The 26642-nt window shown below is 48.9% G+C and overlaps 1 protein-coding gene across 50 annotated transcripts in view; it reads right to left on the reverse strand.

The window, feature by feature from the left end:
• Positions 1–26642, reverse strand: part of Celf4 (CUGBP Elav-like family member 4) — a 275189-nt gene that overhangs the window by 194264 nt on the left and 54283 nt on the right. For all 50 annotated transcript variants that reach the window (XR_007835666.1, XM_051202193.1, XM_051202185.1 and 47 more), the window contains exon 2: positions 7023–7105. Coding sequence is in view for 49 of the 50 variants with exons in the window: in XM_051202193.1 (XP_051058150.1) it covers positions 7023–7105 (83 nt within the window). In the remaining variant the exon portion in view is untranslated. The remainder of the gene's footprint in view (positions 1–7022; positions 7106–26642) is intronic.

A 26642-nucleotide genomic window follows, 5' to 3' on the forward strand; every position in this document is an offset into this window, starting at 1 on the left:
TAGAAGTGGCTCTGGGGAGGGTCTGAGTTAAGTAGAGTCACAAGGACTGTTTTGGCAGCTGTACCTGATCCTAGGTCCCTATGCTGCATCCATTCACTCACATGCCTTCTTGAATCCAGATCCATGGTAACAGGAACCATTGCTTTTTGGTTCTTAGAGAGTCTTACTAGGCACAGCTTGTGTCCGGGCTTGGAATTTGCTCTGTGTGTCTGAGTCCACCACCATTTATGTAATAAATGCATGGATTTTCAAGGCCAGCATAGACAGACAGGCAAGGAAGAAGAAAGCATCATGTCTAGGAGGGAGGTGCATGAGGAAAGCTCTGAGGTGGGGAGGATTCAGGCTGTTTCTGCAGGAGGGGAGAGCAGAGTCTGCAATGGAGGCAGTGGAACATGGGGCAGACATTGTGGGCTGGGTGAAAGAAGAAATGCAGGTCATTTGTAATGTAGGTGGACCTTTTTTTCATCTGGCTGTGTCTCTGGGTAAAAAATCCCTTTGACTCTCCTCTTAAGGCCTCAGCACTCCCTTCATCTTGGTGTTGCTTTCTGAATAATGGGCCCAGGGGTGGTGTCACATAGCAAAGGGAGACTGGGCTGCACATAAGCCTGCTATAAGCTAGGGTGGGAGGGGGTCTTCCAAAGAGGGAAGGTGGAGACCTCACCAGTGGGTAATCTTTGGAGGTCTGGGTTCTCATTCCATCTGCCATGATCAAATCATCACTCAGATCATTGATTTCATGTGAGTCAGAGGAGAGAGCAGAGCTGGAAATGATACCAAAACTGCCAGGTCCTGTGATGAGTCTGCCCTGCAGGCTATAACATGAGGTGGGCATGGCCAGCTTTGTGCCCAGAGGTGGGAGGCAGACTTGGCTGCTGCAGATGTTCTCATCATTTAACTGTTTCCTCTTTAACACAACCTCCAACCCTTCCTATCATAAGGACCATTTGACTTATCCTCAAAATGAATGAGACTCAACCTCTAAAGAGGGAATGCTCAGCCTCTGAGTTTGCTGTCCTTTCTGTCTTCTATACCATCATTGGCCTCGGGACACTGTTTATCTTCCTTAGCACAAATGACATTTGGGGAACCACTTTATTATTGGGGAGACTGTCATGTGCATTTCAGTATACATAGATTCATTTCTGGTTACTCCTCACAGAGTAACCAGAACATTTCCAGACAATGCTCAAGTTTTTTGAGTACTAAATTGTACAGTTGAGGACCACTGCCTAAAGAAAAAAATGGGAAGTCCTCTTTAGGGACTATGGAAAAGAAAGAGATATGTCATCCATTTTCTCCACAGAAAAACAAAAGTATGAGATTAGGTGGGAATCACAGAGGAGGGGCTTATAGGATTCCCATGGTTCAGGCAACACTGAAGATCTTTTTTCTTCTGCCATGGAATAGTCAAATACAGTATGTTTTTCAACGTTGCAGATTAAACTGTGCTTTGTGCCCAAAGAATGAAGTCTTACCTGTGAGTGGGAATGTGTTGGAGATAGGATCTTTATTGAGGATCAACCTGAGGTCCTTGGGCCTCATGATCCAATGTGGCTAGTATCTTCACAAGGGAAGCATGTGGTGCAGAAATAGTAGACCAGGGACTATAATACAAGGGAACAGAGAGAACACATGTAGACAAAAAGATCCCTAGACTTCTAGAAGCTAGAAAAGAGGCAAGGGAGACACTAGCCTTAAACCCTCAGTAGAGCCCAAACTTACAGCTATCTTGGTTTGTGAAACAAGAAAAAAAAATTTTTTTGGTGGCAGAAGCCTCCAGTTGGTGGTATTTTGTCATCATCATCCCTAAGCTAGCACACTCAGTCAGAAGGACAGCAGGAGGAATGTGTGGGTCTGTCTCTACTGTCTCAACTAGAGACCAGAAGGTGCAGAGACTGGGAGAGAAGACACAGGTCGTGACAAGACCCAGATTCACTACACAGAGACAAAACCAACACTTCCTACAAGACAGACAAGTAGAAATGTATCACGTTTCTAACCTAAAACACTTTGATTATGCCAATCACCAGGAGTTGTAAAACAATCTCAGAGAATTCACAGCCTCTGAACATGCTAACTACACCCTTCATAAATTCGCCTCTAGTTTCTGTTATCATATCACTGTCTCTGGAGACCCTTGGCTTGTCATCATTTGCCCTTTATAATTTATTCATCTTCTTGCTTCTATACTTTCTACTTATCATTCATCTTTACAGTTGTACATAAAATTAGATGGATCCTTCAGTGGCAGGGAAGTGTAGATGGGGATGGGCCTCTTGGAGGAAGCCCCTTGAAGGCTGGTGGAGGACTTACTAGAGCCTCCTCTAGGTGCCAAGGTGGAGTAAGCAAAAGGAGACAGGGGTAAGGACAGGAGGGAGAAAAGACAGAGAAAGAACAGAAAAAAAGAGGAAGGTAGAAATGAAAGGCAAAAGGAAGATGTTCAGAAAGGAGAGCAGGAGAAAACAGACCAGAAAAGTGAGCATGAGAAATTGAAATTAAGGAAAAGGGAAGGGAGAGATGGACAGAAGTGTTGGGGCTTGAACTTGAATTTTACATTTGGTAAATTTTTCATCTTACTATCTTTTTTTTTTAACAAACTCATAGAAGGTCACCCTGATTTGCCATGGAAATGACAGTTCCTGCATTGCAAACACCTGAGTTTGGGGAGTCTGGATGGCAGGGATACTGCATGTCTTCTGTGTGACTTCAGGGTTGAGTGGGAGGCAACAGAGTGTGTTAGTTGCCCAGTAAGGGCACAAAAACCTGTCTCTAACTAGCAGATTGGAGCTTTGATATTTACCAAGAAGAAACAGCTCCCTTTCAGCGTGCCTGCTCCCTTCCACTCCAGCTTCCTTGTCCCTGCCTCCAGGCGTCCTGCTAATGGGAACCAGACCCCAGTTCTTCCAGCTCTGGCCAAAAACCTTTATGCAGCTGAAGGAGTAATTCTGGCTACCTTTCATCACATATCTGCATTTCCCTAGTCACAGCTTTGTTCTCTAGGACCCATATTCCTAACTTCAGGAACAGATGGGCTCTCCCTGGAAGACAATCCTCTGCAAAGTCCCAAAGGCTGGAGCAGCTGGAACTCAGCAGTGGGGCTGTGTTTTAAGGCACACAATTCTTCCACAGGGTTTCCCACACACACACTCAGACTCCGGATAGCTCTCAGACCTGGTGTGAGGCATGAACACCTCTGTTTCAGGCTCCTGCCTTGCTATGCATACATATTGCAAAGCTGTTTCTTGTTACTCTAACATTGTCACCTTATTCCAAACTCTCTTCTTACTGGCTCATATCCTGAAGGAATCCCCCGATAGCCATCTTTGCCCCCTTGAAAATTCTAAAGCAACTGAAAGCATTAGCAAAAGTGAAGAACTTGGCAGATCCATATCTACTTATCAATTGTGTTATCAAGATTATGGTTTCTTCCTCACAAGGTGGTCCTAAAAAGAGACTGAGGCAAGAGATGTGACAAATAGCACTATGCCTATCATTTAGTGTAGTGTTTGTCAAGTATTCACTGTGAATGCTAAGCAGTTGACTACACTGGCCACTTTATTGTAACATCTATTGGCTTCCACGGTTCTTTATGTTTTTGTGTGTATCTTCTGTACCCAACTTGATGGGCAACTCCAAGAGGGAAGGGTATATATTGGAAAATGCTTGCTGATGGATTGAGAAGCCACATTCTGTGATTGTACCCTGTAAACACTGATGATAAAAGGGACTGGTCTTCCATCAGGAAAGAGTAGAGAGACAGAGAAAGAGAGTAAGACAGGGAGAGAGAGAGAGAGAGAGAGAGAGAAAGAGAGAGAGAGAGGGAGAGAAAGAGAGAGAGAGAGAGAGAGAGAGGGACTGAGACAGACAGATTTTTAAAAAAGTGCATCATGCTGAGTTTCTGGCAGAAGGCCATATTCACAAGGACCCTGGTGAAGCTTCATGGTTTAGTAATCTCACTCTACTGAAACCATGCCACATTCAAGAATAATAATCCATTTGTGACACTGGTCCAGGCAATGACTCTTTCAGCCCTCAGAGCAGCTTCAATTAGGCTGATTTCCAGGGAAATTGGCCTCTGATTCAGAAGAGCAGCCATTGAGGACCTGTTCCCTAAAATTCTATTCATTCCAAGAGGAATGTTAGCTCCCCTGTCCTCCTAGATGAAGGTGAGTGAGGAGTGCCTTTGGTCTAGCTGCAGTTGCTGTGTTGGTGCTGGCTGTCCACGGTGTGCTTATGTGTCTTTGTGTACTACAATGGATTATTTTTCTTGCTGAAAGGTGATGCCAGCTCTGAAAGTTGCTGGGAAGCAGAAAGTGTTGTCTGTACAGCTTTCCTACCTATCTCTCCTCAGTAAGAAACTAGAGGGCTAATTTTAATGGATTGATTTTAATGAATTTTGAAGTCTGGAAAAGTGCCTAAATTACTGAGGTTACCAGTTTTCCAGATTCCCCTTTCAATTTCATTCCCCTTAGATGCACGGGCTGCTCAAGGAGGACCCCTACTAAGGCCACCCCCAGACAAGAAGAGGTTTCTTATGTGTCCCGCTTCCAACCAAACAGGCAGCTGTAAGCACAGTCTCAGCTGGCAGGACCATGTATGATTTGGTTGAAGAGCATTTTGCTTGAACCTCTCACTCTGCATTTGCTGGAGGCACACTTCCTCTGATCTCCAAGGAGAGCACCAGCTCACAATAATAACGGCAGTTCTGCTTTTCTGGATCAAAATGACTCCACTTTAAAGCGTAATTTTACTCGGTCATTTTGTTTTCCATTTGTCTGCATGTGAGTTTGTGTGGGGACAATGTGCCCTCAGAACCTGTAGCTGCAACTCATCCTTTCCCCTGTGCCAGCTCTGCCTGCCCAGAGAATTGTTCGAGCAGCCTTGTGAGCCTGAGCCTCCTCAGGAAGCCTTTGAAGAAAGGTCTGTGTTCTGGGCAGCACAGGGAACTCTGGGCTGTGTCTGAGCCCCACCAGAGGAATGTACTTCCACCCCATCTCTGCCAACGAATGTTCATGGTTCTTTTTGCCTCGTGCCCAACTTGTCTTTGTGATATCAGAAAAATGCCACTGGATCTCCCAGTATGAGGGATTAGCGCAGATTATGGGGAATGGTGTTAATTACCAGTGGAAGGGGGGCTAGTGCCTCACTCCAATGTGCTCCTGATTTCCCCTGGGCCTTTCTGCCTGGTAATAAGCCTTCTTTAATCTGGCAGGCCCCTTGGTGAAATCAGCACCACGGACAGTGATATTGATTGCTTCTGAGAAACCATCACAGCTGCTCAACCAAATTACCTTTGATATGTGACCTTTAATGTAATTACTGCAACATCAAAGTATTTCTATAAATTATTAAAGAACTAATACACTCCATCATTTAGCTGTTCTATTATATGTAAAATAAACAACCACGAGTTAAGGTTAGGTTTGGAACAATCCACAGTCGCTTTTCCTTTTTCAAAAATCGGAACCCTACTCCTAGCTTCTCTGTTTCTGTTTCCCCATCTGATTCCAGCCTTTAGCCATTATGAAACTCTCAGCAATCTCTCTCAAGCTGATGGGCCTCCAATAACAATGTGGTATTTCCTATTCCATTTGGGTGAATCTCAAATATCTATCACAATGTCCCCCCAAACAAAAGTGCCATAAACACTTTATTAATCAGCATGAACATTTCTGAGAAACATTTAACCATCTTACAATATGGCTTTATGCGTCACGCACAACGTGGAGTACATTTTTGCCATCCTACAGAGGGCACCCGGAAAGTATTACTATAATATATGTGCATGTAGTCGCTCCACTAAAAAACCAACTGGGAACGGCCACCCTGCCAAAGCCCCGCTCCACACAAAATCTGTGCGCGCCTGCATTTCCATACATTTGCATCCGCGGCTATGTTATTAAGATGACTCAGTCCCGTGCTTTGCAATCACAAATACCAAAATACAATACAAAGGCTGTCATAATGGAAGGGAGGGCATATGTAATTCCGCATTCTCGACCCAAAGCCTTAATGAAAGACCTCTGAAGCAAGGGGGTGGGGGTAGGTAGTGGTGGGGAGCTGCTTCACCCTAGGGTGTGCCATTTGCTCTTGTTTACCTGGTTAACCTTTCCTGCTGTGGGGCAGAAATGGAAACGTGTGTTTACATATGGTTTGCTTGGTAAGAATGTAAACACGCAAGTCTAAGCATAGGCGTGCATACATCGAGAACACACGTGCTTCCCAGCAGCGCCCACTGTATACGCAGAAACATGGCATATTTGCTTATTCTTTAAACCATGCCCACAAACACACCTCTTTCCATTTATCTTTAGACGCTCAGTGGCTGTATATTTCCTACCCCCCCCCACCCAATCTCTCTGAATCCACAGGAGAGACTGCGCAGACCCTTGACCCGAGGGACACTTCTTATTTTATGGTGATGAACTAGCCTCGATAATAGCCACGGCTGATATCACACCCAGTTAGGGGGACCATAAATAATTCCCTTCTCCCCCTCACAGAAGCTATAAACCAGGGCCAAGGCGCGATAGTTTATCAAAGACGAGGGCTGGCTCCTTAAATAAACCGCGGTGATCTCACTCGCGGCGCCGGGGATGCGCCCCTCCCACCGCAGCCCACGGCTCAGGAGCCACGGGTGCTGGACCCCAGCGGGGCCCAGCTGGACGCACTGGGAGCGAGCGGAGCATCGCCTGGCAGTGCGCGATTCCAGGCCCAGGACATGCAGCGCCCCACCCCGAGCCGTGCGCGCCCTAGCCCCATCTGGGCTCCGGGCCACCGCCAAGTTCGTCCCCGTCGGGCCTGGACGGCCAGGAGCCACGGCGGCGGGCGCGTCCCAGCTCAGTGCCCGCTGTCCCAGCACCTCCCCCCCCCGCCCCCCGCAGCTCGCGCTCAGGGGCTCAGCGGGAGGTAGCCCGGCCCGCGGGGTCCCGGCTGTCCCCGCCCCACGAGTCGCGGCCCGACCTCCCGAAGTCGCCCCCTGTCGGCGCGCGGCCGGCTGCGCCACGGCCCGCGCCACTTACCCCGGGCAGGGTCTTCTGCTCGTGCAGCGCGCTCTGGGCCTTCAGCGCTGACTCACGCTCGCAGTAGGTGAGGAAAGCGCAGCCTGGGAGGGAAGCAAGCGGCGACAAGGGTCAGTGGGGGCGCCCCCAGCCAGGCCCGGCCCGCTGCCGCGCCCTGCCGCCCGCCCCACTCTCCCGCCTTCCTGCTCGTCACTGCTCTCCCCACCTCGCTCTCTCCTGGGCGCTCTCTTCAGTGCTTCCCTGCCTCACCGTCTCCCGTCTGTCTGCCTCTCCTTCCTCCCGTGGCTTTTTCTATTTTGCTCCCTCCGCGGAGTCCTCCCCACTCCCGACCCCCCCCCCCCCCGCCCCGCGGGTCTCACTCTGTCCTTGCGCCCTAGTGCTTCAGGCGTCTCTGCCTTCTCCCCACTCCTTGTCAAGTGTTGTTTTTAATCAATTTCGACTCTAGCCCCTAAACCTCACAGGAGGGGCAGTTCCCCCCTTAGATCCGTGCTTCCTTGACTGTTACCGCCCCTCAGCAGTGCAAGAGTCAGGGAGCTTCCAAATAAAGGCCGAATTTGTAAGGAAGAGCCTACCCTCGGGTCAGTTGTCTTAATCAAATGAACTGGGCTGTCACATGTCCTTTGGTTACTCTGCCCCGATTCCCGTTGTCAAATCTGTGGTGAGGGTCTTCACACATATCCTTGTCTGGAGGTTTCTGGGGCTGTCAAACTCACGGAAGCCTACCCTTGTTCCTACTCTAACTCCTTGAGGACAGCTTTGCCTTACTTTACCCAGCCTGCATCTTCTGTTAAAAAAAAAAGAAGGGGGGAGGGGCTGAGAATGCTCTCCAAGGTCCTGTCTGCTTTTTCCCCTGAGCCATTGTAAGAATTCCACTCCAGGGCTTGCAGGGACTCTGGAGTGCAGTGCAACCCTGCTCTCTGAGGGCTCGATGCCCGTCTACAAAATCCATAACCAGGAACAGAGTGTTCGCTGACAGACCTGGTTTTGAGAATTCCCTCTACTTACTAGCTTCAGGGCCCCCTTCCTCTGTCTGCACGTGTGGCTGAAGGTGGCTTGGCTCTCCTGCAAAACCAGCTGGAAGCATGGGTTAAACTGCAAAGGCCTGCCTTAGCTAAAACACCCCTGTTTGTAAGGCCATCCATGACCCTAGCATAGAGAGAAGACCAGCGGGGTGGACTGCTGCCTGCATGGTGTGTAGCCTGCTCCCTCTACACCCCACCCCATTTTATGTGACTAGTCAGGGTAGGGTTATGTCCACTCTCTCCACTTCCTTTGTTCCCAGTCCAGTCCTTGTCATGAGTCTGCTTGCAGCGGCTCCTGACTGCTCCAGTCTCTCCATGGACTACATCCATTCCTCTGTCCACTACAGCCTTCTGGTCCTTCGAAGCACATTCACTTCTTGAATGTTTGTGCCGTGCTAGACATAGACTCTTTCCTTCTTAGGCCTCCCAAGCTGGCAGTGGCTGTCTGGTACACACCTCAGTTCTAGTCATTAGACGTGTGGCCACTTGATGCACAGAGTCCCCACAATGTCCTCTCCAGTACCTTATTCCCACGATCAAGTTCGTACCTAGTAACCATTGTCCCTCCCCTTCTGACATAGAAATAGATTCTGCTTCCCCATCTTTGCTGGCTGTGGACATGGCAGGAAGGAGACACATGTGCAGCGGGGAGAGAGAGATGGAAAAAGGAAACGGAAGCTCCGATTTCAGTGTTGGCTCTATGTCCTGCCAAGGCGTCTCCATGCCATCCTCCTTCCCTTGGACCAGGCCCCATCACCCCTCCCCCTCCTCCCTCCCTCCCCTCCCTTCTCTTCCCTCCTGGTCACTGGCAGACAGTTATTGATGGGGACACAGGCAGCTGAAATGAATAGCGGTCAGAGGCCCTGTGACGTCGTCCCTCATGCTGCCGCCTGCCTTTCCCAGGGGCGTCTTTCCTCCTGTTCCCTCATCCCCTTGTTGGCCTTGTCTTCTGCCTGCCAGAGAGGCAGCCAGTGTTTTAGCCACAGGCAGGCAAGCCGGCTTGGGACAAGGTCAGTGGCAGTTTGGAGAGAAGGAGGAAGTAAGAGAAGGAGGAGCAAATGATCATATTGTTTTCACAGCCTAGAAAAATAAACTAGGGATCACGGAGGGGGAAATCTGTTGCTTTTGTCCAGCCTCTAGGAAGTTCTATTGTTTCTTTGGAGAGACCTCAGAGCTCCTCCTGTGGTTTTTAGGAACTCTGTCCCAAATCCAAGTGAAGCACGTCCTGCCATTTCCCCCTTGGAATCTCTCTTGCCTGTTTGTTTCCCCTCTCTGGTTCCCTTTACTTTTCCTCCTCTGTTTGAAACATCTTCTGTCTTAGAGCTCTGTCCTAAATGGCTGCTTCCTCACCCTTCCCCTTCTACTAGACTGGCCCGCCTTCCTCCTTCACTGCCTTCAGGTATCCATCAGATGTGACCTCCTCCGCCGTTTCAACCCCCTCACCACCATCCCAGCCTCCAGCACACACATCTCCCCTGACCCTTTGCTCTCTTTCCTTTCCTGTTTGTCACCCACTACTCCCTGACATTGCTATCTATTTGTTCATTGATTGGCAATCTCCGAATGCTCAGATGAGGCCAGGAACTCCATCTTGTTCTGATTCTGCTTGCTGCTCTGTGCTCAGAACAAGGGTAGAGATGCCTGACTCCCTGAGAGTACTGAATGCCCAAACACCATGGCTAACTTGATAGGAGCATCAGTCATAGGCAGTGGTGATGGAAGGGTTACAGAAATGAAATTGTGTTCAGAGGCTGCCAAGAGCTGCCTGAGCCTCTTGCAGGATGTTACATGCTGGACTGCCTTTGTGCTGTATGTCTGAGGTTGCTTGTGGGGGTCAGTAGGAGGGTCACTGCAGGTTGTCTTTTTTTCTTTCTGTAGGCTCCCAGTTCAGGCCTGTCAGTGAACCCATAACCTTCTGGAATTCCTTGAAAGGGCTGATACACATCTCTGCTCTGAAGAGCCCTATACCAGCCACAGGTCCCTCAGGGCTTCCCTTTTCCAAATCATGGGTTCCTTACCTATCCTATGTATCTAACCTGGGACAGTCATCCCTTTTAGAAGCTTGGAGAGATACTGGTTAACTAGTGGTTGTTAGACAAAGCTGAATCTGAGCGTCGGGGGAACTAGCTGTGGGTATTTTCTCCGTCTTGTGATGCAGGAAGTGGGGGAGGGCCGCACCCCTTCCTTCATCCTCAGTCCTTCCACTGTGAGGAAGGCCCACCTTTACCCAGAGGCACCATGTACTTCTCCAAGCATCTCTCCACAGTTGGATTTGCACTCCACTTTGCAGTGGGACACATTAGTCTGCTCACTGAAGGCTTTTTGAGGAAGGAAGATGTGGATAAATGGCTTGTAATGCCAAATCCAGTGTGCAAGGAAGGACTAGCTTGCACCCTGGCCAAGATGAGAGCAGAGCCCTAGAGGATGGTAGCTTTGGTGTAGAGGGGGCTGTAGGAGGAAAGCTTTCCCTCACAGGGCACTCTGCATAGCCATGGATTTGGGGTGGAGGCCAAGGTGGGGTCCTAGAGGCCAAACCTTATGAGATGCTGGTGAGGATCTCCTGTTTAGGAATAGAGCAGAGGCACTCACAGCTCCGACCAGGACAGTTAACCATTACCTCCTGGGATAGCTTGAAGGAATATGGAGCCTGCCAGCCTTAGCCTGGCAGCTACTAAGTCAGCCAAACTCACTGTCTTAAGGTATAGTGGAACCCTCAGAGTCATCCCTGCAGAGGTCCTCTGTGAATGAGCGGTGTGGGTGGCAAGCAGATTTTGTCATGGACTAGTTATACACAGGATACTGTGGGAGGTCCTGTCACATGGCTTTCACACGGGGGGCCTGGACAGTTCTGAGAAGGGAGTGTCCTTCTGGTGGTGGGACCAGTGACATGGAGATTTCTCCTGGCTTTCAGGCACAGCCATCCTCTCCAAGTTCCCACCCTACAAGTGTATGGTCTGGTCTTCATGTTCAGAGAGGAGAGCACAACAATCCCTTATGGTTCTTGGGACTAGAAAACAAACAAACAAACAAACCTGAAAACCTAAGAAATGTCCCCAAGGCAGGGATATTTCTATTTAAAAACTGAATACAATAGTTAAAAAGGTGGGTGGTGGCAGTGCACACCTTTAATCCCAGCATTTGAGAGGCAGGGGCAGGTGGATCTCTGAGTTCGAGGTCAGCTTGGTCTACAGAGTTCCAGGACAGCCAGAGCTGTTACATAGAGAAACCCTGTCCCAAAACAAACAAAAAAGACAAAAAAAAAAAAAAACCCAACCAAATAAATAAATACACAAAGAAAGGTGAAATGGTCCTTGATGTACCAACAAAGAAAGCAGCATTATCAGGCAGAAAAAACCAAATTGTATGACAGTTGGTGCCATGAATACACAGAGGAGGCATATCCCACTCCTTCTGTATGGACTCTTTCTGCATTTATGGGCAAAGTTACAAGGAGCTGCACATAGGAGCAAGAGGCCCTGGTGGGGTATGTATTCCTGTGGCGACTTTGCCCTTTTTGTTTGGTTTGACACCTGTAGACATAGATATTCACATATCACTTGCATAATTAACTTTCAAGAAAAAAAATGATCAGTACAATAATAGGCAATGGATTGAAAAGGAAATAGATGGCAGTAGGTAAGACAGAAGGCAGGACCCATAGCCTGCATGGAGAACACCGCTGGGCATCAGCTGTCTTGAAAACACACCCCAAAACAGTAATCTGTTTGTGGGACAGATACCCTTCTGCCTCAGCATCTCTTCTGCTGGGACTGAGCAGTACCACTCTTATCTTTGAAGCAGCCTGGTAAGCTATAAGTGTGAGTTTGGTCCACAGCCTGAGTGAGACGAGTTGGTGTTTGGGGGAATGGAGGCCATGATAGAGTAGCTAGTTTCTCTGACAGCATTGCCAGGTAGGTGTCTTGAGATCTTCCCAGGTATGTGGCTGGAGGTGAGAAACTATCCAAGGGACCGAGGCAATCTCTGGGTGAGCCATGACATGGCCTCAAACTCCCACTGTCGATCAATTCCTGAGCACCTTCCACCAGCTCATTGCCAACCTCCTGCCCTTCAAGAGTCCACACACTCTCATCTCCCCTTAAACACTGAACTGAGCAGAATAGAACCCTGCCTGGTCTGTCACAGGAGGGACTTGGAGGCCATCTGGGTGAGAGTAGAGATGGAGAAGTAACATGACTAAAGAGAAAGTGCCCACAGTGCTATGTCTGCAGCTGATGGCCCAGGCACCTCTTCTTCCTCAGGGCTGAAGGTGGCCTCTTCTGTCTACCAGCCCACCTCTGCTGGTCCACTCTGACCTGCCCCTCCCCTGGCATTCCCCACTCTGCTGCCTGCTCACTGCTCTGGCCCTGGCTCTCTTTTCTTTATATAGCCACCTAACCTTTTCTGGCTTGCCATTCGTATTTACTCATCCCTTGTATTCGCCAATTTCATGTCTGTGTCTTTGAATAGATTGCTATTCTGAGAGTGGAGACACCGTCTTTGTATCTCTTGGATTGGGTGAAGGGGCTGAGAGACCGAGAGCATACATGGAAGAGGAACAACAGACCTAGGACTGAGTGAGGCCTGAAGAGAGATTGGGAACCTTGGGACATTAGTGCAGGAAGAAAGGAAGACAGGAAGGGATGGAACAACATGGCCTGGTCACAAGGATCCAGCTGGGAAGAGACAGGCAGGGCGGGTGGTGCACAGGAGAAGGTGTGGGCAAGGGTGCCTACCTTTCTACAGCCCACCATAGGGCAAGGGGCATTGGCGATGCCTAGGAAAGTGTGTGGAGCCCTCTCCCACATGGGGGAAAAACACAGTGCTGCGGGATTAATTGTACTAAGAGATGATGGCAGTAATTTACAAAGCCCCCGTGAGCCAGGATAAAAGGCCCTTGTCGTTGTGAAGTGAAGGAAGAACAATTTCCTGCCCAACTCGAACAGGGCTGAAGCCTGGGGTGTAATCATCACGGAAGGAAAGGCTCCCGATGTGATGGGCTCCCCCTCCTCCCCCCGCATCCAGGCCTTGGCTTCCTACTAATTGAATTACAGAATTAGTCAGAGGAAGGTGGCCTTAGAATAGGAAGATCTGGACTTTAATAAAACATCAGGTCTTTCGGGCCTCGAATCAGCTGGCTTGGAGGAAGTAGGAGAGAGCTGGGGGTTGGGGAGATCAGAAGAACACACCAGTCAGACCTAGAGGGGAGGATGAGGAGGGGGGAGGGATCAGGAAGAGCAAAGGGGTTTGTGGCTACATACCCATCACCTGGCCTCGCAAGCACATTAATAAAAGGTCTTTCTTGTAAATCAGAGAACGTTAAGACATACTGGACTGGTGAGCTGTCTGAAAATCTGTCTCAAATATGGATTGACTGAGCCTGTTATGGGGCCTGAAACTCCATCCTCAGTGAATCTCTTCTCAGGCCACCATCCTGGCCCCAGGATGCCTCCTGAAGATCTTTTGTGGGATTTAACATAGAGATGTTCTGCTGAGAAGGGATGTCCGTATCTTAGGTGGACAGAGGCAGAAGGACAAGTCAGAAAGTGTCCCCCGAGCGAAAGTTACTGGTGTTCTGAGGTCACATTTTTCTAGTCTTTCCCCTTGTTCTGGGACTCACATACTTAGCCTGACTATGGGCCTAACCCAAGCCACCTCTCGGTTTCTCTTCCAAACCACCTGCCTATCACAGGCTGGAGATTCCATGTGGCCTCACCCTTGAACCCCGCTTATGGTCTCTGCTAAGAGTGGGCCACTCAAGAATGGCCCTGCAGGCAGGGCAACGAGCAGGAAAACAGCACCAAGCCTTGTTCTTGTCCTTCCGCCCAACCACTGTGCCAACTTCTCAAGACCCCTTCTGATAGTTCCTGCGACATAAACCTTCCCAGGAGGACGATCTTCCCCATACTCTGTTCTGTATCCATGTTCTCTATAGTTCCTATAATTATTCCCTCTCCAACTAAAAAAGACAGACATTCCCCAGCCACAGATCCACAGATGGCCTCTGACTTCCTCCTGCTTCTTCACTGCCTTGGTGGATTTCTTCACTGCCTTGGTGGATTTGGAATATTCCCCTTGCCTCTGCCACCTACCCCATGCCTCTATCTTCTGCATAGCCTTGTGTCTTTCCAGAGATCATCCAGCCTCTTTGCTCCAAAAACCTTTCCTAACTCCACCAGCCCCACATCTCCTAGGGTCTCCGGGGACTACTCATCTCATTTGTCAATTGGACTAAATCTTTGTCTACCTGGTATTTATGTGTCTGCCTCAAATGGAGATACTCTATTACAGGTGCTACTTACAGCAGGAGGGGCTTTCTCTATCCAGGGCCAGGCAGATTATAATGCAGAAGATATCCCTAAACTCCAGGCTTGGGGTGGGGGCAGGGCTTGCCAGAGAGCAGTAAGTTTGTGCAATGACTGGATGAGGGACAGAAGAGGTTTGAGAGGTGGAACATGAAGTCCGAGAGAGTAAGCCTGAGATGGAGCCATCCATTTTTCTCAGAGGACGCAGCCTTGGAGTGAGAACCAGGATATAATCTGTCACTCCACCTAGGCTCAGCAATGCCCTCCTGGCATCTTCTTTCTAAATAGGAAATTCCAGAGAGGAAGGTCCATGCAAGATTGTGACTGACTTTCTGCAAAATTCAACTCAATTGCACATCACAGAAGGAGAATAGGCTTCTCTGGAACTCTAAATTTATTTCCTGCTTTCCTTATGCCTTCCTGGCATGAGTGTCCTCAAGACAGAGATGACCTAGTGCTGGTGTGGCTCAGATTTCTTGACCTACACTGAGACTCTCAGGGGAACAGGACCCACCTCCTCTTTCTCTTCTTGCTGGGAAGAAGGCATCAGGAGACCGCAGTGGCCCTGAATAAGGAACCACAGACCTCAGAGGGTTAAAGGACCAGCTGTGGGTCCTTTGCCAAGTGATTCTCCCTGCCAGTTGCCCTTGTTTACACCCCAAACACCAGAGACTTGCATGTCTGGTGTTCTACAGCACTGTGAAAAAGAACAACAACAAAAAATGTACAGCATATTGATGGCCTCACCTCTCCTCTGGCGAAGATCTCCCCAGTTCCTTGCCAGGGTTGATGACCCAGGAGATGGAGGGAATAGGGCAGTAGTATCCTAGCCTTTCCACACAGTCCTGTGGAAAAACTTGTCTGGTCATCTGACCACACTGTGGCCTCTGTTCCTGTAACCACAAGGCTGTTCCTGTGGCCTTGCTCTAAGCTGGCAGCTCCTTAGAGTCCCCAGGAAAGCACAAGAGTGTCCCTATCATGAGCCATCGGGAACTGTTTCTCTGGCTATCATATATGCCAAAATGCTGTCTTATCCATAATTGTATCATTCTTGTACCTTAGAGAAGATGTGGGCTGTCATCAGCCTTTGACAGCTCAGAAGGAGGCTGGGAGAGGCACCCGAAGTGACTATGGCAGGGCAGACACCCAGCATCCCTCATTAGCTGCTTTGTGACTCAGTTCCTATCCACCCCATGGATCTTAGATAGTGTTAAAGTAGCAATATGAGTGCAGGGGATACTCAGAGATGCTTGAATTACTGCATAAAAACATTCTCCCTTCCTGCCTTCTGCCCATGTCCTTCATTTAAGATAAGGGGCTCAGGGATGACCTCATCTCTTCCTGCAGGGACATAGTCAGCTAAGGTGGTCCCTGGCTTCACTTACCCCTGGGTCCTCTTAAGCACCAGTGGCCAGCATGCTAGGGCTGTGACACAGAACAATAAGGTTGGACTCCAAATGCCTTCAGATCATCTGCTCACACCAATGCCAAGGAGAAATTCTCTGCTAAAACCTAGAAACCAAACCTGTTCCTTTCTAATTAATGTGGAGTGCAGTTTAGATCACGGTTTGAATTTTCTAAGAACAGTGTAAGGAGCCAGACTCCATCCTATAGGGATGGAGCACTGGCTCTTAGAAGTCATCACCAGACTTTAGGAAATGTCTGAACAAATCAAGGTGCATCTTAACTGGCCTTGGGAAAGAAACCAGCTCTGATATGCCTACACACCTTGGGCATCTTCTCTTCTCCTTCCTGTCTGTGTGGAACTTGGTAGCTTCACATGTAGCCTAGTTCCTGTCTGATGTAGTGAACTTAGTGAATGGGAAACATGTGGTGTCTCATTTGAGCCTCTGGTGTCCCTGGGGCATTTTGGGTTGGAGAGGCAGCTCAGTAGATCTCTACTATTTTGCATGGGGATCTTCTTGCTGGAGCTTTCTATTGTCGTTACTAGAAGTAGAGGTGGGGGAAAGTTTCCTAGGAGAATACCCTTCCACACAGAGGCAGATTGGAGGTATTTGTACTCAGCTGCTTTAGAAGCTGTCACCACATTGGCAAGCCTGAAACTCTGAATGGACCACAGAGACTGATCTTGGCCCTTGAGGTGCCATGTGTGTTAAGGAGAAGATGGATAAGGTTATTTTAATTCTTTTTACCACCAAAGGAGAACAGGTCAAAGCAACAAGGCAGTGCATTATGAGTCCCTGGAGGGACAGAAGTCACTGAGGATAGTCACACTGCTAAGGTTATCTCCCCAACACACACGTGTCCATGTCACTTTTTGGATTTGACTGCCACACTCCTCCTCCAGCATGTCTTCCCTGTTCCTGAATCATTTTAAACATATTTTATTCTTATGTCTATGAGTGTTTTGCCTGCATCTATGCCTGGTACCTGTGGAGGTAAGAAAAGGACACTAGATTACCTGGGACTAGAGTTGTAAATGGTTGTGACCTGCCATGTGGATATTGGTACTTGATCCTAGGTCTGTGTACCCTATCACAGAGCAATCTCCCCAGCTCTTGTTTCCAGATCTTTCACCAGATCCCCCCACCCAAAGAGCCCAGATAAACCTATAGCTCCTCCATGCAGCCCTCTTCAGTTTCCTAGCTCCTGCTGATTTGCCTTTGAATCAGGTTCAAATACTCAAAAATGTGAGTGTTTGAATGGCTTCCTTCCAATAAGACTACATTTGGAGGGCTGGATTCTTCACAGCTGCCCCAGTGCTTCTATCAGCAATTGGGTTGAACTGCTCATAATCAGGAGGGGAGGTTGTGTCCACTAACCTTTGGTTGCAGTGGAGCTGGGCCTGAATGGCCTTTGGAACTGCCTGGTAAGGGGAACTAATCTCAATTTTCTTTTTTGGCCTTTTCCTAACAGGGTGCAAGCCACTAAAGCTTGCAAGGTGTGTACATGCTTGTGTGTGTGTGTGTGTGTGTGTGTGTATTTGTCTGTGTGCATCTGTGTGCCTCTCTCATCCTGTGTGTGTGCATGTGGGTAAGTATGAGTGTGTCTATGCCTGTATATGTGTCTGTGTGCTTCTTTCTCCTCTGTGTGTTTCTCTGTGCCCCTCTCTCTCCCTCTCACTGTGTGTATGCTCACATTCACATGTCTGTCTGTGCTTCTCTCTCTCTCTCTCTCTCTCTCTCTCTCTCTCTGTGTGTGTGTGTGTGTGTGTGTGATGCATCTGCACAGCAACAACAAAAATCGCAACCTCCTGGCAGGCCACAGTCCAGATTTTCACAGAGGGTGACTTTCCCCCTTATTCTCAGTTATTTAAGCTGCTCTCTTGGCTTGATTTTGATTTTCACCCAGTGTCAATTAGACAAGCTCAACCATAGGCATTTAGTAATATTTAACCCAAGGGCAGCAACCAGGGAGGAGCCTGAAGATGTGACAAGAGTTCTGGATTACAGAGTCACTCCTTATGGCCTCAGAGCCAATGTGAGTCACATTTTCATAGAGGAGTATGAGCTCTAGGCTTGGGGTAGAGCATCTCCAGTTCACCCTCAAAACTGCTAACCCACAAGTGTGTGGTGGGGGTGTTAACAAATGGGGAGGGTGAACAGAGTCCAACATTCAGCTCTATTTCTCCTCTTTATTCAGTGCCCACAGGGAACTGGGGCCAACACAGGGAAAATGAAAAATGGAGACAACAAATCAGTTGGCTGCATAAAAGATTTAGTGAGCCATGTGACTAGGAGGAGAGCTGACATTTTTGTATGGAGTGACGCAATGCTTTGTCAACTCATGACCATTTATTGGTCATACACAATTTTTCAGATGGTGGAAAGCATACCCAATGCTTTATAGGAGTCCCTAGATAAACATGAACAAATCAGCCGATGAGCGTATGACAAATACATCCTGTGAGTCAAGGCTTTATAGGGCCTTTAGGTGGTAGAGGACACTAGTGAACACTTGCTCATACTTGATTATGTGTTGGTTTTTGTGTTATGTGCTTTACATGGATTGCCACATTCGATGTAACTCTATAAACTAACAGAATTATTGTCCCAGTTAACAGTGTAGGAAACTGAGGCAGTAAAAGGTTAAAGGTCTCGTGGCCAAGCCCATGGCAGCCAGTGCATCCTGAATGTTGCCTGGCCCCCACAATCTTGCTGACGTAGTTGCTCAACTCTGTCTAGGCCAGAACTCATTGCAGCCTGTGGTCGTCTTGAGGGAAGCATGTCTCAGGACAATGCAGTACAGCTACACAGACAAAACAGGTGAATTGTGTTCGGATGAGGGCTGGAGCCTGAAAGAGCATCATCAGTCCTGTGAAGCTTCCTCCAGACACCTTTAGCCTTCTTGCTTTGCCCTCTCCCTCTTTCTTTCTCCTCTTTCCCCTGTCTTCCCTCTTCTCCTCTTTCCTTCCCTCTGTTCTCCATTCTTGTTTATTTCTTTTCTATTCTTCTCTCTCATCATTCTCTTCTTCTTCTTCTTCTTCTTTTTTTTGTCTCACAACTTAAACCCTATATTCTCCATTGTACACTGCTCATTGCTCTCCTGACAGCTCCAGGCATTTCTCCCTGACCTCAGACATAGCACAGACTCTGAGGTTCCTGAGAACAATCAGCTGAGGACTCTGGGAAAACCACCTGACTCCCATTGTCCTAGGATCCTTCAGACATCTGGAGTCATGGAAAGGGTTGTAAGCTTTGCACAGTGTGTCAGATCCCGACAGTAGCTTGTTTCAGGAGCCTCTGAGTAGTTTATGCAATCTGTGCATGGATAGGTGAAGGTGATAATGATACCTGCTGGGGTTCTGGGTGAGCAGAGTTCCTAGGATGTAATGTATTGGGGGAGGGTATTGATATTACTGTTATTGTCAGTAGCAATGGCCATGATATGATGCTATCCATTCCCCAGTGTGAAAAATGACTTTATCTCTTTGACAGTTTGCTTCCCTGCACTGGACCTGCACGTGTCACTCGATTGACCCTATTCCCATCTGTGCTCCCCAGAGCAGAGGCCCTGCCTGTCTTTCTGCTCAGGCAGCTTGTGTGCAACTCAGAGTGATCTTGGTTTACATTGAGAGTCTCAGATGCAAGTGTGTTTTGTTTACCTCCTGTATCTAATATGCTAATGACAGGAGGCTGTAATGAGCAGGCAGGGACCAGGGTGACAAAGAGCTAGAGCTTCATGCTTCCCCAAAGAGGCACTGTGGTGTCAATTGTTTCTTTTGTGAGATGAATTTTCAAGACCTGAGAGGGGAGGCTGGGAGGGAAGGAGAGAGGAAAGTAGGAGTGTTTCAGAGAATACTTAGAGGGGTGCTACAGGGCTCTAGCCACCTTGGTAAGGGACACTTGGGTATGGTGAGGAGCTCCAGAGGGTGTCTGTGGGAGAGCAGGAGGAACAGATGCCCACTGTTGGGCCCTCAAGAGGCTTCTGTGAGCTCCATGATGGGAACTAGCCCCAAGGGCACTTATCTGTCTGTCTACAGAACTTGGCATGGGGCAGAAGCACAGAAGGAGGGGTAGACAATGGCACATGGAGGCCTTGAGCAAGCTCTTGATGGGTGAATTGCCGTCTTCAACAAGTTAGTGAATAGTTTCGGACCTTAGTTTCCTTTTCTGTGAAATGAGTTTGGTAAATTCCTGCTTAGGAATCCAGGTCTCTCGGATCAATGGATGAATGTGTGGGGATGAGGAAGGAGCAGGAAGTATGCACCTCTCTTATAGATGTACCATCTTATGGATGAGGGAAAGGCTGTGTGTGTAGGTCAAGGCTAAGCCATCACTTCAAGACAACAAGATAACTAGGGGTCAGATTCTCTGCTGTCCTTGGAGATGAGTGGGAAGTTCCAAGAAGCTGGAGAGCCCAGGGTAACCTGAACCCTGAGCAGGAGCAGCAAGTTCACACCATTAGCATGAGTGGTCTCCAACTGTGTAGACAGAAGACTGCACCAACAGATGGGGACTATTTCCATGGCTTGGCACCAAATGGAAGGCAACAGGGGAATAAAAGCATACGTGGACATATGGCTGCATCCAGCCAGGCCTTCTGCCCTTTTTGGGCAGATAATGGGCAGTGGCTGGAGTGACAGGTCTGAGATGTTCATGTGTTCATAGAGGTGTGGAGGGCTCTGTTCTTAAGATGATTGAGAGGATGAGAAGGATTAGGGCTGAGAAGAGGTTTTGCAGTACCCTGATCCCGTGAGTTGTGCCAGTCAAAACCACCCTTAGGTCTTACGTTTTTGTCATGCAATGGGTCTGATTGTCCCAGATGCTCTGTCTTTTTCTCCTTGAGTCTGTCTTTTCTCTTGGCTCTCTAACACACTTTACTCTGTCTTGGCTGAGCAATCATACCTTCTGGCCAGGAAAGCCAGCTGGGGTGGCTGAGGCCAGCAAGCGTTAGGGTGGAGAAGAGTCATGGCTGCTGGCTGCTTCTCTCTGGACTTTCTGCTAATGGGCAGCTGTGCGCCGTGGCCAAGGCTGACCACATGGACTCCACCTCCAGTTTCACACTTCCTTGAGGTTTGGGACTGATTTCAGTGTTGTCTAACCAACAGGTGAAGGCAGTGGAGAGCAGAGGGTTCAGGGCTGCAGTACATGAGGTGGAGGTTGATGCTAAGATGGTCTGTGTAGTACGTAGTTGGGAACAGATTCAAGGCAGCCCTGATGTCTGGGACCCTGGCTTTTTAGCACGTAAGTCTCTACCTAAGAAGCAGATTGTTTTGTGGACATTCCAGCAACTATTGGCAGGAAGAAAGAAGAATCAAAGCTGGGAATTTTAATTCTACTTCTTCTGGCGGCCACAAGGGACCAATCCCCGAGGCCTGCTACTCACGGTTGTTTGCTCAGCTCTGGACTGGGGAGGGAAAGAGAGGGTGAAGGTGGCAGATGCGCATCTCAGGGAGTGGCTGTGAACAGAAGGAACATTGAAGGGGGCCATAGCACAGGGGCCATGGTGGGTGAGAAAGGCCCAGCTACAGAGAGAGAAAGGGTGGGGGAGACCGTCAGGACAGTTTTTCTGGAGGCAGAAGTACCATCCGGGTACTTAACAGAGAGGGAATGGCTTTGACACCAGGAAGGGCAAGGTCAGCAGGTAAAGAATAGAGGATGACTTTAGGAACTCTGTCCTGTGCTGATCAGTATGAGGCCAGCCCACCCTTCTTCCCTGCTCCCCTTCCTCTTCCTCCTCCCTCTCTCCTTGTCCTTCCCTCTTTTACCAAGGTTCTGTTCTGGGGCAAGGAGCAAGGTACAGTAAGAAGGGAGGAGGCACTGGGGACTGAGCAAGAAGCAGTAGAGGAGCTCACGTGTGTACCACGGTCTCCGCTGCTCAGGCTGCCTCCGCCTCCCATGGCCAGTCCCCCCCATGAACCTTCAGCCACCAAGCTGCCCATGGTTTTTGTCTGCAGGCCTATATATAGATAGAGAGGCACACTCTGGAACTGCATTTGATGTAGCCCTCTGGACTCCAGCTAACTTTTGGGGAGTAGTTTTCTTGGGAGCCTGCCAGTCCAATTCCTCCCTCGTGAACACTAATTACCGCACAGACCTTCTCCATGAAATCGGTGCTGAAGCCATTTCCATCCAGGCGGCTCTCCAAGACGAAATTTTTCTACTGGGAACCGACAGCCGCAAATAAACCTACCATCTACTTAGCAACGGAGAGCGAGAGCTGGCGGGAGGTGGGGAGGGAGGAGGCGCTGTGAGAGTGGGAGAAAAGGAGAGAGGGAGGGAAAGCAGGGAGGGCTTGCCTTCTCCCTCCTGTTCTTTATTTTTCAGAAAGGATGCAATCATCTCTCCCCAGGAGGGTGGTACAGAGTGGATTGTAAGATAGTGTGGTGGCTCAGGGTGGGGGCTCATGCACCCACAAGGCCATTCATTTCCTGCTCCTGGTTACTTCAGCTTGGCCAGGTCCTTCTCAGTTCTACTGGAAACTGAGGCAGCCCCTTGTTCAGTCTGTGCTTTATTCTCTCCTTCCCCTTTCTGGTTCTGCAGGTCTGGTGCATCCCTTGCTCTTTCTGCCTGGCCAAAGGGTGCTCCTCCATCTCTCTATGTCTGGAGTGGTCACTCTCATCAACCAGGAATGGGGTATTAGCCTGCCTCCATAGGATAGCAATCCCCGAACTATTCATTCTGACCTCAGTAGGGCTGTACTGTACAACTAATTGTAGAGTTGACTCTTCACTCGTTGCTTCAAATAGAATCTGAGCATCACCTGTCCCAAGAAGGGGGAACTAGACAGAGGAGCTTCAAATTACCAGGTGGGGTTGGTATGTCACCATACACTTGTGAATAGCTGCCATTTATCCTAGTTTGCAGAGAGCAAGCCTGAGGTTCTGAGGAGTTACAAGGAATGTTTCTAACAATGTGTAAGTAGGAAACAGCAGGGCCAGGATTTGACTGCAAGAATCCATGTCCAAAGCTCAGTGGTTGCTAGGTAGCTGTACCTCAGTCACTTTTTTCACCTGCCACCATCTGCCTCAAAGGTCAGCCCAGGGCTCTGCTTTCAACCTTTGATGTAAGAGCACTTACAGTCAAAGAACAAACAAGAAGGTTTCATTTCCCCAAGGCTTAGGGCAGGTGCACTGAGCTCTTATGACTAGTGGCCACTTGCCATTTCTGGCTCTCTAGCCAACAAACCTGAGTGGCCTTGGAGACTGTGCTGGATCATGATGACCACAGTAATAGTGGCATCCAGCCAGCAGAGAGCTTCTTCCTTCTTTGGAAGAGCCTCTACAATGCCCAGCTCTGTATTCAAGGATTCCACACCAGGGTCTTAGTTCATCTCTCCCAGAATCCTTATTGTCTGTCATGGTGCTGCCTACACAATAAGGAGTCTAGTGCCATCATCTTTGCTGTTGAGGCTTGATGAATGCCTTTCTTCCTGTGACTATCAGTGTCCTCAGCCACCAAATGGCAGAGTAGCTCCTATCTTCGCCTCAGTGGTGTGGGTGAGGGCTGTGGGTAGCAGGAAACACTGAAATAATGAACTCTTCTCATGGATTAAGGCTTGAACTTAGATTTCCTCTCTAGAAAGAAGCAGTTAGGTGGAGATCCTCTCAAGGGGGCCAGCAGAATGGGCTCCGGAGACAAGCAGAGGCCACAACTCCTGGAAGAACTTCTATTAAAGGAAGCCTGGGTTAGAGACCCTGGAAATATGTCTAAGGACAAGCTCCATCCCCCTTCTAGGCACCTGTGGCTTTGTTTACAAGGTGGGGAGTGCAGCTGGATCAGTGGCCTTAGGTGGCCCTTTTGTGGAGCTGGCTTGGGTACTAGTTAAAAATGGGGCACACAGTGCTTGGTTCTATACCCTTTGAGCTGTGTGATCAGGGCTACACTCACTGTGGTTTATGGGGCCTGAGAGCTCTTTCCTTTTGGGTTGCTGAGGGCAGGCTGGGAACATGGACAACACCCATCTTGGATACACATGATAGACAAGAGTTGGCTGTCACAAATCGAAACACTTGCCCCGTGCTTGGGATATGGCTGAGTAATACGTACAGCTTTCATTAAGTTCAGAAGTTCTGCCTTCATTTGTATATCTATGAAAATCATATGGAGGGGGAGGAGCAGGGTGCTGCCAGGGTAGTCATGGGCACCAGTTGGCACATACACAATTAGTTCCCAGAGTGTGCTTGAAGTGCCAGACCTCTTCTCACTCGGGATGGGACACTTGGGGGGGGGTAAGAGGGTGTAGCACCAGCCAAGTAGCAAACTGTCCCCATGGAATGAAGTCCCCACACAGCCACTGTCAGTTCCGTCACTACCTTTATTGTTGGCTTTGCTTGATTTAGAATGGCGTAGGAAGCACACCTCTGGGTGAGCCCATGAAGCTATTTGCAGCGTTACACCCGAGGAGGAAAGCGAGCACTGCTACCTGGGATTGTGGCTCTGAACTGAATGAATGAGAAGGCAAAGAGCTCCAGCCTCACTTCTCAGGTTCCTTACCAGCTGCCTCACTCTCCTGCCACTGCAGCCAGGGCTGACACACAGTCACCCCCATGATGAGCAGCGGCCTCAAATAATGAGCCAAAACAAATCCTGCCTTCCTTAAGTCACAGCATCAGAAGATTAACCAATAAACTAACTGAAGTCTGAATGGCTTTGCTTGATTGAGCTCTACAGGCCTGGTGACCTGGACCAATCCTCAGCACCTGGAAGTTGTCTGAGCTTCCACACATACTTCCTGAATGAACTCTGAACAGTGTCTGCTTTTTTTCCCCTGCCTAAATGCCTGAGGTGTTTTCTTTAGAAAGTCTCTCAGTTTCCTTCAGTAGAGTTAATCTGAAAGGATCACATCAACCGTAGGGGCTTCCTAGAGGGAAGCCTGGCAGTGGGTACATCTGTCCTGACTAGAGTTTATACGCAGAGGGATCTGAGGGCCAAGACCTCAGGGCAGTGACTGCAGAGACCAAGATTTTCCTGCCTAAGGTAAGAGTCCTCCTCCTGGAAGCATCTGTCTTAAGGAACATCTGCACTTCATTAGCTGTCAGGGGGCAGTACCATGAGATAAGTAGGGATTAAGTATTGGACAGACCTGAATTCCATTGTGGGCTGTTCCAGTTTCTGTCTATGTGTTATCAGGCAAGTCCTTTAACATCTCTTTGAGCCCTACTTTCCAAATAGAACGTAGATATTTGTGGCATTACTGTCACAGGTCAATTCCCAGTGCAATGACAAGACATGAGTGTGTTTCATTTGCTGTGACATGGAACAAGGATATCCCACAGACTGTACCCGCTCTCAGTCCTAAGAGCTGCAACAAGGTATTTTCTGTGGGACAGGAGAACAGTTATTAATTCTCATGGGCAGATTCTCCTTCCAAAGGTGTAGATCAGTGAGCAAGCTAATCTACATGAGCCTTAGCCCATATTTTCTTCTCACCCTCCCATCTCCACCCCTGCACCACACCCCTGTTCTTTGGGCATTCTTGATCCTTCTTTCAGACAGGCAGCAGAACAGGGAAACAAATCAAAGTTGCTTTCATGTCTTGAAGGCCGTGACGCTCCCTCCAAGTGATCCCTTGCTTCCCATTTCCCATCCCAATAAGTCTTGTATATGGAGTGTGAAATAATTAACAGTGGCAAAAATAATTCAGGAAACAAGAAGAAACCAAATGTGTAGGCTTGTTTGGGGGGGCGAATACAGCTGAAGAACAACCAAAAAGTAAAAATCTCACTGTGTGGGGAGAAGTGGTCAGGCTCATCAGGTCCCTGCAGGCCAAGGCCAGAGATGGGGTGGCCAGCAAAGTCCTCCAAGATGCCTTCTTCATCTCTGCTTCTCCATGAAAGGTTATTCATGTTATAGCCAGGACAGATGCTCCTCATGGGTACTGAGGTGACATCCTTAAAGACGTTTGGCATTCTACACTCCACATTGCACCATCCAAGAAGGCAGATGGAGAGGGAAGTCTGGTCACCTGGAGCAGATGTGTGTGGTCTTCTGGGAACTGGCTTCATCCCTGAACTTGAGCTGGAGGCAGCTGGCCTGCCTCCCACCCTCATGGGCCTGGAAGGCTCCTCTTCCCTGTCTTGTCTGCCTGCCTTCACCACCCAGACTGCCAGCCCCAACAGACGCCCACTGAGCATCAGTCCTGTGGCTTGGGTACCATTAGAAGGTGCGGCAGTTCTTGCCAGGAAAGGGGAAGCTGTGCTCAAACTCACACACTTTATGGATCTTCTAACTTTGGGAAGTTTGTTTCCTCCTTCTACTGTTTCAACCTCCTTGTCATCCCCACCACATTCGCTCTTCCCTTCCCAGCTAGCAAGAAGGTGCTGAAGAGGCCCCTGTTTCCAGTGTGGAGACAGTGAGACCAGAAAGACAAAATGGATAGCAGGTTACTAGAAGGTAACTCGAGGCTGGCTCCCTACCCTCTGTTCATTCTTGCTTTCCTTCCCCTGCTACATACAAAGAGTCCGCACCTCTTCAGGCATCCACTGTGGGATCCTGGTAGCCAACACAGTCTACTCTGCCATGGCTGAGATCCGGACTCTCATGAATGAGCGCTGGGCACAGGATAGTGAGAAAGTATCTGTGGCCTGCCACCTTGGCCACATTTTTTCCACTCTGTTCCCTCCCTTTATGCATGGAACATTTGTGTTTGTACAACAGGTTTACAAGGTTGGTTTTTTGGGGGAACAAACATCTGTCTGCTATTTACTTGATTATCTTGTCTGGCCTGTTACAATTACCTCTGAATTTGTCCCTCTACTTCTACCATCTCAGTTTCAGGCCATCACTGTAACTGTTCTAAGGCCAAGTTCTGAGCTGTCATGTCCTTGTTTTCAAAACTTCTGTGACTTTACACTTTCTCTAAAATCAGCATACACTTCTCAGGGGCCTGGC

The sequence above is a fragment of the Phodopus roborovskii genome, unplaced genomic scaffold (genome assembly GCF_943737965.1).
Source record: "Phodopus roborovskii unplaced genomic scaffold, PHOROB, whole genome shotgun sequence".
Classification (NCBI taxonomy): domain Eukaryota; kingdom Metazoa; phylum Chordata; class Mammalia; order Rodentia; family Cricetidae; genus Phodopus; species Phodopus roborovskii.